At 40.2% G+C, this 18,822-nt stretch overlaps 2 protein-coding genes across 2 annotated transcripts; both read right to left on the reverse strand.

Annotated features, from left to right (window-relative positions):
- Positions 1-431: 431 nt before the first annotated feature.
- LOC106081213 (sodium channel protein Nach) lies at positions 432-9,530 on the reverse strand. Its single transcript, XM_013243023.2, is given in 8 exon segments — positions 432-838; positions 3,539-3,642; positions 3,703-4,071; positions 4,143-4,228; positions 8,057-8,144; positions 8,200-8,484; positions 8,553-8,679; positions 9,332-9,530. Coding segments are annotated over 8 exon segments (1,374 nt in total). The 5' UTR covers positions 9,498-9,530; the 3' UTR covers positions 432-689.
- Positions 9,531-14,602: 5,072 nt separating this feature from the next.
- Positions 14,603-16,101, reverse strand: LOC106081205 (uncharacterized). Its single transcript, XM_013243011.2, has 2 exons — positions 14,675-16,101; positions 14,603-14,621 (listed from the first exon to the last, which is right to left on the reverse strand). The coding sequence occupies exons 1-2, from the start codon at positions 15,970-15,972 to the stop codon at positions 14,603-14,605; spliced, it is 1,317 nt and encodes a 438-aa protein (XP_013098465.2). The 5' UTR covers positions 15,973-16,101.
- Between the last annotated feature and the right edge of the window lie 2,721 nt (positions 16,102-18,822).

The following is an 18,822-nucleotide window of genomic DNA, read 5'->3' on the forward strand; positions in this document are numbered from 1 at the left end:
TCAGATGTCTTCGTCAAAATTCCCTGCTGACCAGTTGTCTGTCGGCTAGTAGTAGCAGACAACGTGCTACAGCCTGATACCAACACCGCAGCTGTTGGGTCTTTGGAGTCCATTCTAAGCCCTGCTCTAGGTTTGCCGCTCCACTGGAAACAGACGCAGATTTTTCTTCCAAAAATAATGACCTATTAGGAGTTACAGGAAAATTTTGCTATCTGAAAAATCACACAATGGTCTTAAGTAGCTTTGCATATTACTGAGGTATCAATTTGTTGTAGAAATCATCATTACGTCTAGAAACAAATTATAGCATTAAGAGTATAAAAAAATCGGATGTTTAATAATAATTCCACTTCGTTAGATTTCTTACTACTTCATTACTTACTACCTACACTTTTGTTTGTTAATACATTTGACATTTTAGCTACTTCCGTTGCTGACTAAGCACATGATAATTTATTTGTTTGTGTGATTTTTTTGCGATAATAAGTGATAAGCAATAGATTGGGTTAACAACAACGACAATGAAACAGATTGCAAACTGTGCTCGCTAAATATCTGAAAAACGTAGTAAAAAAGTGATGCCTTTTCCCTTGTTGCTAGGAAATCGCTGCATCTCGCCAATTAGGATATGCCCCGTTTAAGTGCCGATGTATCTGGCTTTCTTTTTAAGAATCGCCTTCTCTTACCAATTAAGACATGTCCCGCTGAAGTTGCTGTCGAAGAAGGCGTTTTTTGGTCATCATGCTGCCGTAAGGACGTATGGTGGCATAGTAGACAATTTCCACAAAGCTTAGAAGGCTAGCACCCACAAACAGGCCGGTAGTACCACCAATGGATACTGAAAAGAAAATGCATTGCAAAATAATGATGATTATATTTCACTAGAAGGAAGACTTCATTTAGTCCTTTTACAAAAATGTTTGGTTTTAGTTTTGCTTTGACAATACCTTTTTCAAAATCAAAAAAAAAATCCTGTTATATAAAAATGATGAAAGTGTTGCGCTATATTTGATTGTTTGTTAGTTTGTTTGTATGTTACCTATAGACTCAAAAACGACTGAACCGATTTTAATGAAATTTTCGCAGATGATATTTTTTGATATCCGAAGGGGGAGCGGACCCTCCCCTTTCAAAAACGCCAGATCTCGGAGATGAGTGCATCGATTTAAGCGAAATTTGGTTTCCACACTTATGGTAACCAAAAACACGAAATTAGCATAAAACTTTGGTGTCAAATAACCGTGGGGAACGCCCTACCGCAAAACCAACCCAAACGGACATGTTAACCGATTTGGACAATATGGACATGACAAGAAAGGTATTCAAAAGAAGAGTATGAAGTATCGGGGCCCGCTTCACCCCCAAAACTTGCCCAAAAATTACATCTTTACCGACTGGGGCAATATGGGTATCAAATGAAATATAACTGAAATTGGAATACGAAACCTATATAAAAATTTTAGGTCAATTCCCAGGGGGCCACCCTTCCCAAAACTCAACCCTAAACGTACATGTAGACCGATCGGGACAATTTGGGATTCAAACAAATCATTACTTGAGAGTAGAATACGAAACTAATATTAAACATTTGGGGTCTATTCCCAGGCGGGTGACCCACCCCAAAAAAAATGCCCCGAATGTCCATGTACGGGACAATATGAAACTGAAACGAAAGGTATTTGAGAGAAGAATACGAAACTAACCTAAAAAATTGGTGTCTATTCCCAAGCGGGTGACCCACTCCAAAATTATGCCCCAAATGGGCACGTACACTCATAGAAAAAAGTTTGCTGAAAATAGCAAACACTGTCTGCTGATTATTACACACAACAGAATTAGCAGCACCTCTATGTTTCCTGAAACAGTAGTAATGTCTGCTTTCCCATTTTCAGCAGACATAAACTGCTGTTTTAGCAAACATTTTTGCTGTTTTGAATAACAAATTTGGTTGAGTGTATACCAAACGGGACAACATGGGATTTAAATGATATTTAATATTATTTAATTGATATTAAGATATTTAATAGTTAGGAAAGATTGAAAAGAGGGTGCGGATAATTGGTCCTCCCCATGCCACTATTAACATACATCTAAGCAAGTAATCGGCTTGTTGACAGCTCCAAATATTAAAAAGTAACCTCGAAAAAAAAATTAAGTCAGGAATTTCGTGCTGCTTACAAAATTTCCAAATGTTTCCCATACCACGCTTCTTACTTGGTTTATGTCTGGTAATGTGTCCCAACCTAAGTACCGGTTTCTGTTAGCCGCGAAAGCCTGACAATGACAGCCGGAAATGCTTCAACTTCTCATTATCTTCTCCACTTGCCTTGCACATGCGATCACTTGCCGCACCGCAATTGCACAGGTGAGATCGAAGTCCATTGTGTCCCGTTATGATACCGTAAGCTATACTGACCTCTTTCTCATATCCTTTCAGCAATAGCCTCGTTTTCTTACGATCTGGATCTCCCCATAGAATTTTCGCCATCCTGCCGATCGTTTCGCTGTTCCACTGGGTTACCTACGCATTCGTCGCCTTTGACTAGGATTGCATCGACCCGAAAGACTTCGGGTTATCAAATTGTATTGACGGCAGTTCTCTGGACTTCACCGTCAAATCGTCTGCTTTCTCATTCCTAGTTACTCCGCTATGATCCGTCACCCAAACGATGCTCATCGTGCCATCCTCAGAAAAGGCATTAATCTCCTTCTTACATTCCAAGACTGTTCGTGATCTTACCGTCCTGGTTGCTAGTGCCCTTACGGCCTGTTGATTGTCCGTTAAGATGTTCATACTCGACGTCCTCGTGTTAACATCACACCACCTTACGCATTCCATGATCGCCCGAATCTCCGCCTACAGCACTGTTATATAGTCAGTGCTGTAGGCGGTTCTTAATGTTGACCCTCAGGCCCACTCTGTCTTCTAGCTTTGTTGTTGTTGTAGACACATTTTAATGTGGGGATGGCTATCCTCGTAGCTGAGCAAGCTTGTTCCGATCCAAAGGACCGATCTTCGCATTGGTAATAAAAAAGGCGCCAATAACCCACCTTGCCATATCGAGCATCATAGGCGCTCAGTATTTGTACAAAGTACCGGTACCGCCCGACCTCTCACTGAGACTCCGCTCGAAACCGCTAATAGTCCGCGACTGCCGTTGCAGTTACACCGTATTGAGCATTCCATCAATCGCAACCTATGGATGCGCCCAGTAGCTCGCAGCTAAGCTTCTCGTGACAGCAATGAACACCACAGAAGTCGGACCTCAATGTTCCAGCCTGTGTGGTCCTCACAGCTATCACGTGCCGGGATAGCTTTGATCCATCCGTGTAACATGATCTACCAGATGGCAATAATAGGGTTCCGTCAATTCAAGACTGTGCCCCTGGCAGCAGTGTCGTCTCAGATATCCGACCTGAAGCCTCTTCCATTCCTTACAGGTTTCCTATCGGCGCCTCGATTATACCGCTATGGTATGACCTGCTCCTATCCATTCTCCCATCGCCTCAAGTTTCAAGTTTCACTAGATTCACTTACCAACCAAATCCAATTTTCCTCTAACCAAATTCCGTTTATAACGTTCCGTTGGCAATTCCACCAAGGCTATTTCCACTTTTGAGAATGGTATTTGACTGTAAATGCTAAATAACAACTTTATAAAGTGAGAACAGATTCATTTGCCATCAAAGTTAGTGACTCACTTATCTTTACTGTCCACTGCTGTGGTTATATCCACCTCTGTGCAGGAGGGCAAACAATCACAGACCAAGCCACGACGACTCTTCGACCATTTGGCTATAATTACCGACAAATCCTCATAGTTGCGATTTAGACACTCCAGGCCATCCATGTTGCACATTTGATGACTTGGCGTATTGGGAGCCAAGTGGCTGGAACAGTTGCACAATTCCAATTGTTTGTCCTTGCGGCATTGCACAGTGCAGGCACTGTAGCTGTAATAGCGATGAACATCCAAATTGTTTTCATCATTGAAACGACAATTACGTTGTCAGACTTTGGTGTCGCGAATTTGTTCATCATTCTGAATATCACGTTTGGCTATGTGACGTCTATGGAAGAGAAATTCAATTAAAAAAAATGTTAGCCATTAAATTGTGATTCATATGGTTTTCTGGCTTACACAAAGGATATGTAAGGACCTACAATAAGATAGTCCGTTTTTGGGGTGACTAAAGTAGGTACTTCCTCTTCGCCTAAAATGAAAACCTGAAAGAAAAAACAAGAAAACTCTCATTGAGTGCGGCTGGGTCGAACTTTGGATACAAATAACTACCGATATCTTGTACCAAAGTTTAGCGCATTTAGATAATAAATGCGCTTTTTATGAACCTTAAACCTTAAATCGGAATATCTGTTTTATATGGCTATGCCCAAACTATGCCCAAATATGTACCGATCTAGACCATAGTCAATAAGAACATGTAGAGGTATAATATAACCCAACGTACCAAATTTCAACCAAATCAAGTAATAAATGCTGCTTTTATGAACTCAAGAAGTATAATCGGTAGTTCGGTCTTTATATGGTCTGGTCTGGATCATATTCGATAAATATTTCAACTCAGGTATTATGGACCCAAGACTTTGAGTCCGGAGATAGATTATATAGCAGCTATTTCCAAATATCATCCGATATGGACATATTCGTCAAAAATATGTAGAAGGCCATTGAAAAAAGGATGTTGAAAGCCCTGACACAACTCACTGTCCCAAATTTCGAAAACATCGGACAATAAGTTCGCCTTTTATGGACCCAAAACCTTAGGTCGAGAGATCGGTCTATATGGCAGCTATATCGAAATCTGAACCGATCGGGGCCAAATTGCAGAAACTTGTCAAAAAGCCTAACACAACTTACTGTCCCGAATTTCAGCAAAATCGGTTAATAAATGTGGCATTTATGGGCCTAAGACCCTAAATCGGAGGATCGGTCTATATGGCAGCTATATCCAAATTTGAACCGATCAGGGCCAAATTAAAGAAAGATGTCGATGGGCCTAAAACAGCTCACTGTCCCAAATTTTGGCAAAATCGGACAATAAATGCGTATGGGCGTAAAACCTTAAATAGAGGGATCGGTCCATATGGCAGCTATATCCAAATCTGGACCGATTTGAGCCAAATTGAAGAAGGATGTAGAAGGGCCTAACACATCTCACTGTCTCAAATTTCAGCAAAATCTGATAATAAATGTATACTTTATGGGCCTAAGACCCTATATTGGCGGATCGGTCTATATGGGGGCTATATCAAGATATAGTCCGATATAGCACAACTTAAACTACCTATGAACAAAAAAATAATCTGTGCAAAGTTTCTGCTCAAAATCTCTATTTTTAAAGACTGTAGCGTGATTACAACAGACAGACGGTCAGACGGACGGACATGTCTAGATCGTCTTAGATTTTTACGACGATCAGGAATATTAGACTTTATAGAGTCGGAAATGGATATGAAATCTGCTTCAGAATGACTATATACCACCGTCCTTCGATGTTAGGTATAGTAGAAGAGAATAAAACCAGCGTACATGGCAAGACTATAGAGCGGAAAGCAGCTCTCATCGACATGAATTCCCCCCAGTCAGTACCTTCAGGTCCCTCCAGCGGGCTAGACTAAGGAGAACTATGTAAATGCAGAGAATCTAGACAAGAAAATATGTTCACCCATAATGATATACCTTTAAACCGCTATTGCAGCAGCGCAATATATGCTTGCCCGTCGCTTACTCGTACACATGCCAGTAAACCTAGCAGAAGACCCTCACACCCAACAGTGACGTCAACAACCCGAGGTCATGCTTTCTCAACCCCAAGATAAGTGCAGTTCTCCTACTTGAAAAACTCGGCCCAAAGCCTTGTCAAATCAGCCATTTCATTGGTGCCATAGATATTCACACATCGCTCCCCCTTATCCACACAAATATTGTAGAAGTCCGCCTCTTCTACATGCGACTTGTTCAACATTGCCAATGATGAATCTAGACCCCCGAACGTCATGCATTTTAAAGCCCCAAAATAAGTGGCTTTCACCTCCCCAAGAAACTCAGACACAGGATCTTTACAACACTGCAACCTGCGTCTATTCTAACAAGGACCTTAAACAGAGGTACCTCTTACCCGGTATAGCAAGGGCAATAATATACAATAGCAATATGTGCTCTACCGTCTCTAACACTTACTTATCCACGCAAATTCTGTAATTGACATGGCCAGTTTTACTTTCTCAAGTTTCTTTCTCTTTCAGAAGCTCTGGCCAGGGCATTGCCCATCCTGAATTCGATTACAGAAAGAGTGTATTCTACTAAGGAGCTCGCGTAAGGTGCCTCTTAAACTCTATTCCTGTGGCGCTTATAGCTGCAAATTCCGCAGATGTCCATTGCTACCAAACGCATCATCAAAGGCATTTGACATAGCCGCTCTAGACTCTCCCGAGGTTATACTTTCCGAAGTTAATCGCCTTTCTCTTTCAAAAACTCGGTTCCAGGGCTGTGCCCACTCTGAAAACTATCACAGAATGTGTCTATTTTCCAAAAGGAGCTCACACATGGTGCCTCTAACCCTTTATTCCTGTGGCGATTATCCCCGCAAATGTTGTAGATGACCGTACCTCCCAAACGTTTCTAGGGTCATACAATCCCAAGTTAAGCGTCTTTCTCTTTCTTGAGAAACTCGGCCCCACCACATCTCCAGCCACATTGTTCACTACAAATATGCATGAGTTGAATAATGAGCAGAATGTGATGGTCGATGGAGTATCAATTCCGACCAACAAGTGTCCCATAATACTTGGTTCCACATTCTTCCCACATGCCACACCCATTTGCGATAAAGTTAAAAGTAAAAGCAAGGTCCGCAAGTCACTTACTGGCAGCTCTTGGGGTGCTGACAAAGAAACCTTGTTGACCACGTACAAAACAATTGGCTGGTCTGTGGTAAGTTATGCAGGGCCAGTGCGGTTTCGTCAGCTATGTGACTGTTGTTCTTCGAACTGCGACGGGCTGTTTCCTCGGTTCTCACATGGACCATCAGGAGTTAAAAACCCTACCCGCTCGAAAATATAACAACATGCAGTCCAAGCCATACCTTCTGGGCTGTTATTGCAGGGACCATTCAAATCATCATCTTGTGGATATGTATCCACCGCTTGGAAGCCTTAAGATGGATCTACATCAGTTACGAGCACACTAACACTGTTGATAAGACTAAATTTGTATTTATGTAAGTATCATCAAACATCAACTTAATGAAATAGCTTTGACTTAGAGGCAGCCCAACGAAGCCACATGAAGTTGTTTACACTGTGTGCTTCTATTCGTTTTTCCTAAGGTCAACGTTTTTCGACACCTGAAGAAGCGGTTGATATGTTCCGAATGCATGTTTTGCAGATACCTCAATCAGAGTGGCAAAAATGCTTCGACAATTGGTACAAACGCATGTAAAAGTGTATCGATATATATGTGTATATTTTATTTAGTCTTAGACCAAAATTTCGATAAGTTACAAACGGAATGACGAAGTTAGTATATGCCCATCCCATGGTTGAGGGTATAAAATTAAAATACAAAAACAACTTTAACCTAATCCTCAAAAAACTTATCGTAACTATTTCTCCAACAATTCTCTGTGAACCTCTTCTGATGGCACGTAGTCTATTGCAATGTTATCGTCCACCAGATTACAGTACCATAGCATTATAGCTATGACAACTGCAGTAGTCAATGTATGACGAGCAGTCTTAACTCCTACATTAAGAGTAATGGCACGGGTGTAGTATGCCATATCTATGAAGCCCCGTCGAGAATTTATTGGGAAAAAGTTTTTTCTTTCTAGAATGTTGGATTTGAAGTTAGACTCCTGTCAATAAAGAAACGCATGTATTTTGCGTATTCCTCCCAAAAACCAGAATTTCAATAAAATTTTGTTTTAAGAAAAAAATTCTATAAAATTTTCTCAAAAGATAAAATATGAAATGTTGTCTTAAGACTTAATGAATTTTTTTAAGGTCAATTTGTTCAGTCTAATTAGCACTTACCACAGCTTCTGTATGTATATCCAATTTGAGATTTCCCGGACCAGTATGGCGATTTGACCACAAATTTAAACGAGGGCCTTCATTTTTACTACAAAATTTAAACATCAGAAGGTAATCACAATGGATAAATTCATTTGATTTACCCCGCTTGCAATGAATTTATAGCATAACATAATCCCAATTCAGTCTCCATACGATGAAAATATCGACAACATTGAAATGGTTTATTATTCCACATACAATTCTTGATGGTACTGTCACAACTGCTGCGTACCAATTGGGCGTAGTAGGAAAAATTTGTATAGAAACAATTCTCCGAGGGCTCTTCACCGCCGCACTCGTGAACAGTGTGATAGGACTCACCACGAAAGAAGGCAATTTCGCTAAGAACTTCTTCCAAGGTGAAATCATGATCGGCACCCCACAGTCTAAGAAAGGAAAGACGATTTGATAGATGTTAAGCCGATATTAAATTCAGCCATTGGTAATAACTTACTGCTCAGCCACCTCTTGTATGCGATCCATATTTTTCGACTCACATATCACTATGGCAGGGAAGTTGGTCTCCCAATCACGATAACTTGATTCCACACCGAAACTGATGGCATTATTCTCAAAGGCTTCTGGAGGGTTAGAAATGAAGGCAAGTATTGGGTTGCCCAAAAAGTAATTGTGGATTTTTTAAAAGAAAGTAAATGCATTTTTAATAAAACTTAGAATGAACTTTAATCAAATATACTTTTTCTACACTTTTTTTCTAAAGCAAGCTAAAAGTAACAGCTGATAACTGACAGAAGAAAGAATGCAATTACAGAGTCACAAGCTGTGAAAAAATTTTTCAACGCCGACTATATGAAAAATCCGCAATTACTTTTTGGGCAACCCAATACAATATCTAAGTTAAAGCACATCGATTAAAAACTTTTTCTCAAAGATGTGTCCTATTGCAGTACTCCGTTCGGAATCGGCTATAAAAAGGAGGTCCCTTATCATTGAGTCTATATTAGAATCGGATAGCATTCATTGGAATGTGAGAAGTTTGACCCTGTTCCTTAATGGAATGATGTTCGTGGGGAAATTTGCATTTATAGTCAATTTAAAAACATTTTTGCCTGACGGATAGACAGAAAATTTTAAAAAAATATGTGTATTCCTAATTGGCTCAAAAATTATTTTTTTCCATGTGTTACAAAAGTAACGACATAACTATTATTCTCCCTTTCCTATGTAGTTGAGTATAAAAACTTAATCCCACATTGCGATTTGTATCCTTACCTAACGAAGCCTTTATCAACTGCCATGATGCATACCAAGAAACCCCCAAACACAAGGCCCAGAATAACTTCTCCAACCAAGTCAACTCTTTGTCCACAATGAAACGTGCTCCATGAAGCGTTGAATTCTCCATATACTCTTCAGCCACATCACGTAAACGCATCATCCTGTTAGCAGTTCACCAAAAACGCAAATCAAGCTGGTAGGTTGTTTAGCAGTTACGTGAATTTTTCAGACACCTTAATGCGTCGAATGTTTTATGACAAATGTCCATATGTCACAGCAGTTTGAAATCAAAATTTATTTCGGCCCACCAAAAACACAGAGTCTAGGAAGGAGGTCATAATTACCGCTGAATGGCGTTAAGTTTTGCTTTATGCTGTTGCATGTTGATGTAATTATCCTTCAAAAGATGGCTTATCTTGCAAGTGTTTTGCAACATTTGCTCGAGTTCCCACTAACCTTTTTGGTTCTTTGATTGATTGTTTCGTGTGAATGTTTCTTCTTTTGAAAATGTCAGTGATTTTATTCTATTTAAAGGGCTAGTCTCATATTCACTGGATACTTCATATTTTTGTTGGTCTTTAAGGTAATCGATTCAACTGTGTAATGTTGCATATTTTGGTGTAAAAGGGATTTACATTCGTGATTTGGTTGATTTAATATTTATGCTAATAATAGGCGATTATAAAGAATTAACTTTGGGAAACACCTAATGGTATTTCCAATGGATTTATAAAACAAGTAAAAGTATGCTAAATTTAGCTGGGACGAATCTTCTATACCCTCCACCATGGATCGCATTTGTCAAGTTCTTTGCCCAGTATCTCTTTATAGGCAAACAAAGGCTAATGGATAAAAGTTTTCATGCTATTGGAGCCATATCAGGATTCGGACCATACTTGGATGTTGGAGACCACAATAGAAGCCACTGTGCAAATTTTCAACCACATCGGATAAGAATTGGATCTTATAATAAGTATCCCCGGCCGATACGGGAGCTCCGACTTGTGTGGTGCCCATCGTTATCACGGAGAGCTTAGCTGAAAGCTAACGGGCGCGTCCACAGGTTGCGGATGGTGAAAAGCTCCGTTTTTATGCGGCCGCGGGCAGTCAGCGATTTTCGAGAGGAGGGGCGGTTAGGAGCGGCTAGCGGCGAGCGTGGGATCTTGGAGCAAGCGGCTCGCCACAACGAGGAATACGTGTGCAATCCCACAAAACCCATGCGGTTGGGGCGCTGGGCCAGTAACCCGCCCCCGGAAAACTGAGAACTACTATGAGAAACAAAGGAATAGTAAAAACGGAACAGATTTCGGCTGAAAGATTTCGCCACGGCAAAAAAACATGGTAGTTTGCAGCACCAGCTTTAAACATAAAAAAATTCACAAAGCCACATGGCTGTCACCCGATCAAAACACGAGAAACCAAATTCATCACGTTGTGATAGATGGAAGGCATTTATCCAGCGTGTTAGATATACGATCGATCCGTGGAGCGAATATTGATTCGGATAATTACCTTGTTGCAGCAAAGGTTCGCACCCGTTTGAACATGGCGAGGAAAGTACGATCTGACCCTGCGCGGAAGCTGAACAAACACAACAAATGGCAACGACATACTCCACTCGACTGACCCAACTGCTTGATAAAAGCTCTCCTTGTTCTGATGATATAATGGCGCAGTGGCAAACTATTGCCCACTCCATGGAAAATGCCACCAAATCCGTACTTGGGTACCGGAAGCCTCCTCCAAGAAACCCATGATAAGACCAAGAGGGTCGAGATGCGACTGAAGCCAAGAATGCGGCATATAGAGCAACCTTGCAATCAGTAGCAACGCGCCAGATGAAGGAGAGGTATCGGCAGAAAAGGAGAGAGGAGAAACGTCTATTCCGCAGAAAGAAAAAGGAAATGAAAAGACGTTAGTGTGGGCGAGTTGAGATGTACAGGAGCCAGAATGAGATTCTACCAAAGAATTAAACATCAAACCGATGGCTTTGGAGCAGGCACATCCTCCTGCAGAGACAAAGAATGATATCTAATAACGGACACAGATAACATGCTGAGGATATGGAAAGAACATTTTACCCAACTGCTAGTGTCCGTCGTTGGCGGCGAAGAGGATACCGCAGAACCAATCCCTGATGATGGTATAGAATGTTTACCTCCTAGTCAAAATGAGGTCCAAGTAGCAGTGAGCCGACTAAAGAACAACAAGGCAGCAGGAGCCGACGGGTTACCCGCTGAACTATTTAAGACCGGAGGCGACACGCTGATAAGGCGTATGCATCAGCTTATCTGCGCAATCTGGCTAGAAGAACGCATACCCGATGATTGGAACCTCAGCATACTATGTCCCGTACACAAGAAAGGAGACAAGACGGAATGTGCCAACTACAGAGGAATAAGTCTATCGCATACAAGATACTCTCGAGCGTACTCTGAGAAACATAAAAACTTAAAGTCAATGAGATAATGGGGACCTATCAATGCGGCTTTAGACCTGGTAAATCCACCCTAGACCAGACATTCAATCCTGGAAAAGGCCCGAGAAGGACAAATCAACACCTACCATCTCTTTGTTGACTACAAAGCCGAGTTCGATACTCCTTTACGTTCAAAGGTATTTCAAGCCATGTCTGAGTTTGGTATCCCTGCAAAATTAATAAGACTCTGCAGGATGATACTTGCTGATACGCGTTCCTCAGTAAGAATAGGAAAGTATCTCTCCGAACCATTTAATACCAAACGAGGTTTCGGACAAGGAGACAGCCTATCGTGTGATCTCTTTAATATCCTGCTGGAAAAGATTATACGAGATGCAGATGTGAATAGATATGGCACACTTATCACAAGAGAACACATGCTACTCGCCTATGCCGACGACATCGACATCATAGGACGGTCTCCGGAAGTAGTAACTGCAGCCTTTGAAAGAATCGAAAGAGAGTCAGTGAAAATGGGCCTGGCAGTAAATGGAGATAAGACGAAATGGATGGTCTCCACTCCCAAAAGCCTTGTACAACCGAGCAGATAAAGAAAATGGAGAAAGTTGGGAATCACAACTTTGAGATAGTCAGTAACTTTAACTACCTCGGCACCGCCGTAACCGAAACGAATGACACCAGTTTTGAGATAAAGCGAAGAATAATACTGGCAAACAGATGCTACTTTGGACTAAGTAAGCAGTTTAGAAACAAGACCATCTCTCGACAGACGAAGACTACACTTTACAAGACACTGATACTACCCGTGCTGTTATATGGTTCTGAAGCATGGGTACTTGTGAAAAGAGATGAGGCAGTGTTTGGAGTATTTGAGAGAAAGATTCTTCGTAAAATATATGGACCAGTTTGCGTTAATGGAGAATATAGGCGACGTATGAACCATGAGCGGTATGAGCTGTAAAACGATGATAGCATAGTTACACGCACCAAAATACAACGGCTACGTTGGCTAGGTCATGTTGTCAGAATGGATGAAGAAGCTCCAGCAAAAAAGTCTCTTGAAGGCAAACACGGTGTTACACGCAAAGACCAAAAGCCCGATGGAAAGAAAGACCCACTATCCTATGGTGGTGGGTATAAAAATCATTAGTATCGATATTTTGTCAGCTTTATTTATAGGGGCTCATGAAGTACAATACTATGGAAAGATCGGTTTATATGGGACCATACTTGGAGGTCATGGATAAAATTGTTGCACAAGATTTCAGCCAAATGACTAAAAAGGATTCCATAGGTCGAATACTGTAATGTTTGACTTTTTGTGCATATTGAACCCGAAATTGATACCTAGTGAAATTCGGTATGGCATATCAACCCCCACTTTCGCTTTGAAAATCTGCATATTTTATCGATAGTAAAAAAGACAGATATCGAAACTATCGCAGGAAGCGAATATCGATAGTTTTCCAGCTCTACTGTGATGCACCAACAATCTATCTTTTGGATCCGGCTGAGTAATGACAGTAGGTGGATTCTTGAAGTGCCGTCCAACAGACCAAAACACCATATAACATAATAGTTTTGACATCTGCAATGTATACCCAATGCATAACACGAGGTTTAAACCCCCAATTTTTTCAGTAGCTCTCGTGCAGATGTATAGGTCAAGTGTTGCCTTTCTTGCCCACTCGAAAATGTTTAATTTGAAGTTCAATTTCCTATCCACCAAAGCACATAGGTTTTAAGTAAATGGATCATTTTCTCCTCCCAAGCAGACAGGTGCCACTGTGGGTAACATGTATCTCCTGTTGAAAAAAAAAATTAATTCTGTTCTAGACAAATTTACGCCTAGACCAATTTCGGTAGCCCACTTCGCTTTCGGTAGTCACGACGCACAGTGTGATAATATATTATTGGGTTGCCCAAAAAGTAATTGCGGATTTTTCATATAGTCGGCGTTGACAAATTTGTTCACAGCTTGTGACTCTGTAATTGCATTCTTTCTTCTGTCAGTTATCAGCTGTTACTTTTAGCTTGCTTTAGAAAAAAAGTGTAAAAACAGTATATTTGATTAAAGTTCATTCTAAGTTTGATTAAAAATGCATTTACTTTCTTTTAAAAAATCCGCAATTACTTTTTGGGCAACCCAATATAAAAATATGCCATTTGAGAACGGAAAGAGATAACCCTTAGCCCATTAAGTTGATCACCTCGGTAATTCGAAAATTTGTTGGGGCTGCCAAATTTTCGTTTGATGTCCGATTTTCAAATTCCTGGATAGTGCTCAAAATCAAAAGTCAAAACGGACGGATGGAAATGGCTACATTTAGATTTAACTTCTTTTTTCCTTAGATTTTTCTGACGATCAAGAATATATATACTTTATAAGGTCGGAAATGGATACTTCGATGTGTTGCAAAGGGAATGACAAAATGAAAATACCCACTTCCTTCGGTGGTGGGTATAAAAATGGGAAAAACCCCTCGAGTTCTCAAAATGCAAAACGCAGATCTCCCATTCAGGCTAATGTTTTTATAGAATGGGGGTATACTAATTTCGTCATTCTGTTTGTAACTCCTCGAAATATTCATTTAATATACCATAAAGTATATATATATATATTCTTGATCGTCATGACATTTTAAGTCGATCTAGCCATGTCCGTCCGTCTGTCTGTCAATAGGAGTAAAGCTCTAGAGCCACTAGATGATGCAATTCTCATCCGTTTTGGTTGAAATATTGCACGATGTGTATTGTCATGATTTCCAACAACCATGCTAAATAGGATCTGAAATTTTGCACGTGATCGTGATCTCGATTACACCTCAGTCTTGTGACATGCCACTTTATATAATACGTTTTTGTTTTTATCAATTTGTTAATTTTCATCTGTTTTATTTGCATTATTTAAAATATAATTATCGACAACATCTTCCAACATATCAGAAAGTCGTTCCCGATAGATTTGATCACTTTTGAAGGCGGCCAAGCACAAATCGACTCGTTTTCTATTGAAGAAATCACTAAAGCCATCCGTCGAAGAGGTCAAACTCTGCGTTAAGCTGGGTGGCAATATGGTCAAATGTGAAAATAGGCAACTCTCGATAAGACCACAAATGCGATATTCCTCAAATGTTTGCCAAAACTCCTTGGGACTCAGAAAATCCTCAATTAAAAGCTGTTCGCGCAAAAGAAACTCTCCCATGTAGCGATAATAGTCTCCCAGCAAATCCATCAGATGTTTGGAGCGAAACTCACGCGAGGTGGGTATGGTGAGTATGGTAATTACATCCAACATAGGTGGAGCATAGCGGGCCAATTGATAATCCACAAAACGGCATTGAATGGGTATTTCATTGCTTTTGTCGTAGGCAAACATGATGTTATTGGCCCATAAATCGGCATGCGAGAAGACATTTAGAAAATGCTTGGAAGTTTGAGCCAGTTTGAATATCGTGGACATTTTGGGGTATAGCTGCTCTTGAATAACATCCATATGACTGTGGTATTTGGGCATTTGTTTGATAAGCTCTAAGAAAACTTCAACACCATTGGCAAAATTCTGATAACGCACATGCTCTGGTGGCAAAGGCAAGGCAGGATAGGCATTTTCAATCACAGCCTCAGGGAATATGTCAACGATTGTTCTCTTCTCACGTAGCTCAAAAACTATAGAGGCAGCATGCATAGCTGCCAATGATTTGAGGGCACATTGTAAATGTTTGTAATCCAAAAGTCCATTGCGTGCTGCAGCCATTCTGTAGCCCCTGTATTGTAGGTCTTCGAAAACCAATAGATTGTTGTCGGCATAATAGCATTTCGGCGCCACTCCTGCAAATATATCCTGCAATTTTGGCAGCACATCACGACAGACCACAATCTCCTTTTTGAAAACTCCAAATTCCTCAATATACTCCATGCGGGAAGCTATCTCTGCTGGCGCCGCCTTGATAAAAAAGAGAATTTTGTTGATTTCAATGCGGCAACTTTTCTCCATGTGCACATCGACTACCAGAAAACGATGATGTCCCAAAAATCCCGAAGGACTATCCGAAATGGGGTTGAGCTTGTAGCGAATGACATTTAGTTTAAAATTCTTCTCAGCTGCTATCGATTCGGGTTCATAGTTATCCCTTAGATAATTCTGACATAGCCCTTGAACTTCATGGTGAGTCAATTGTATAGCGGTGGCCATTGTTTCTACTGCCCGAATGCGTTCAACTTTCAGGTGACAACTATTAGGGAGCTCTAATCAAAATGATATGACAATGATCTTGAATAATTCGTTTCTATGTCATAAGTTAACTTTAGCCTACTCGGTTTTAGATAAGCAATACGCTGCAGTTTATGAGATGTTCCATATTTCTTCTCATATTTTTTATTAAAATTTAATGCTTTAAAAACAACATCTCGCCAACAATTGGGTTGCCCAAAAAGTAATTGCGGATTTTTTAAAAGAAAGTAAATGCATTTTTAATAAATCTTAGAATGAACTTTAATCAAATATACTTTTTTACACTTTTTTTCTAAAGCAAGCTAAAAGTAATAACTGACAGAAGAAAGAATGCAATTACAGAGTCACAAGCTGTGAAAAAATTTGTCAACGCCGACTATATGAAAAATCCGCAATTACTTTTTGGGCAACCCAATATTTGTTTTGGGATTTCTATACGACTATGAACATGTACATCTGCACACCTCCACATTATTAATTGTGTTATTTGTTTTCAGAAAGTTTTATGGGTAGTATTCTATAAAGAGATTTAAGATTATGAACAAAATGGTGTTACACTGAACGAGAAGATTAAATTATGTAGTAAACAAGTAAAAGAGTGCTAGTTCGGCCGGGCTGAATCTTGGGAACCCACAACCATGGATTCTTAAATCGTGCTTAAAAATTTATCCAAACTAAATTTAGTTGAAGGGCATTATTTTATTTTACATAACAAACTTCTGTCAAACCAGTAAAAACTAAAGCTTCTAGGAACCGAACAACAATGATCGCGAGACCTGTTTATGTTGGAGCTATATCAGGTTATAGACTGATTTGGACCGTATTTGGTACGATATTCAAAAAAAGGGTTAGAGGGGTACCAAAACGCACTGTTTCAAATTTCATCAAAATCGAATGAAAAATGCTCGTTTTATGGGCTCAATACTCTATTTCGGGAGATCGGTCTATATGGCAGCTTTATCCAAATATGGTCCGATCTGGACAATATTCCACAAAAAGGTTTAAAGGTGTACCGGAACTCAATGTGCCTAATTTCATTGAAATTGGATGAAGAATGCTCTTTTTATAGGCTCATTACACAATATCGGGAGATCGGTATATATGGTAGCTATATCCAAATATGGTCCGATCTGTACCACATTTGACAGGAATGGGTTGGGGTCTAACAGAACACACTGTGCCAAATTTCATCGAATTCGGGTAATAAATTAATCTTTTATAGCCTCAATACCCTCAATCGGGAGATCGGGTGGTCCGTCTAAGGGCAGTTAAATCTAAATATAATCCGATCAGAACCGCACTCCATAGAAATTAAAAGGGGTCTACCAGAACTCACTGTGCTAAATTCATCGAAATCGGTTAAAAAATGACCAATTTATTGCCTCAAGACTTTAAGTCTGGAGATCGGTCTATATAGCGATCATGTATAACTAAAATCCGATTTTATATACAAAGAATACGAAATCATCAAAAATTGTTTGGAACAATTTTTTTATACCCAGCTTTTGAGTATAAATGGGTAAATACCCGGGTATTTATCCAATTTACCGGGTAAATACCTTTTGGGTATTTACCCATCGCCCATCTCTACACATGCAAAGTTTCAGCCAAATCGAACAAAAATTGCGGCTTCCAGGGGCACAAGAAGTCAAATCGGGAAATTGGTTTGTATGCAAGCTATATCAGGATATAGACCGATTTGGACCCTACTTAGTATTGTTGTTGAAAGTCTTAACAGAACACAGCATGCAAAATTTCAACCAAATCGGACAAAAATTGCGGCTTCCAGGAGCTCAAGAAGTCAAATCGGGAGATCGGTTTATATGCAGGCTATATCAGGTTATAGACCGATTTGGACCGTACTAAGCACAGTTGTTGGAAGTGACAACGGAACATCTCCGGCAAAATGATGATAAAAATTGTGGCTTCCAGGGGCTCAAGAAGTCAAATCTGGAGATCGGTTTATATGCAGGCTATATCAGGTTACATACCGATATGAACCGTGCTTGGCACAGTTGCTGAAAGTTGTACACTCTGTGCAAAATTTTAGTTAAATCGGACAAAAATTGCGGTTTCCAAGGGCTCAAGAAGTCAAATCGGGAGCTATATCGAGTTATAGACCGTACTAGACACAGTTGTTAGAAGTCTTAGAGAACATTACATACAAAATTTCAGCCAAATCGGACAAAAAATGCGGCTTCCAGAGGCTCAAGAAGTCTAATCGGGAGATCGGTTTATATGGGAGCTATATCAGGATATAGACCGATTTAGACCGTACTTAACACAGTTGTTGAAAGTCATAACAGAACACCACAAGCAAAATTTCAGCCAAATCGGACTAAAACTGCGGCTTCCAGAGGCTCTAGAAGTCAAATCTGGAGATCGGTTTATATGGGAGCTATGTCCAAATCTGAGCCGATATGGCCCATTTGCAATCCCCAACGACCTAAATCAGTTAGAAGTATCTGTGCAAAGTTTCAAGCGGCTAACTTTACGCGTCCGGTCGCTATCGTGATTTCGACAGACGGACGGACGGACATGGCTAGATCGAATCAGAATGTCGAGACGATCCAGAATATATATACTTGACGGGGTCTTAGATCAATATTTCGAGGTGTTACAAATAAAACGACTTGATTAGTATACCCCCATCCTATGGTGGTGGGTTTAAAAATTCGATTTGTCGTATTTGAAACATAAATTTCATCGCTTCGAGGTGAGCCTCCCAGTACTTGACTGCAGAAATGGGTAGCTGTTTTGAACTCTAATTCAAAAGACCTTTCATTTGATCATTGTGCGGATCGGCTTAAA

The sequence above is a fragment of the Stomoxys calcitrans genome, chromosome 3 (genome assembly GCF_963082655.1).
Source record: "Stomoxys calcitrans chromosome 3, idStoCalc2.1, whole genome shotgun sequence".
NCBI classification, from domain to species: Eukaryota; Metazoa; Arthropoda; class Insecta; order Diptera; family Muscidae; genus Stomoxys; species Stomoxys calcitrans.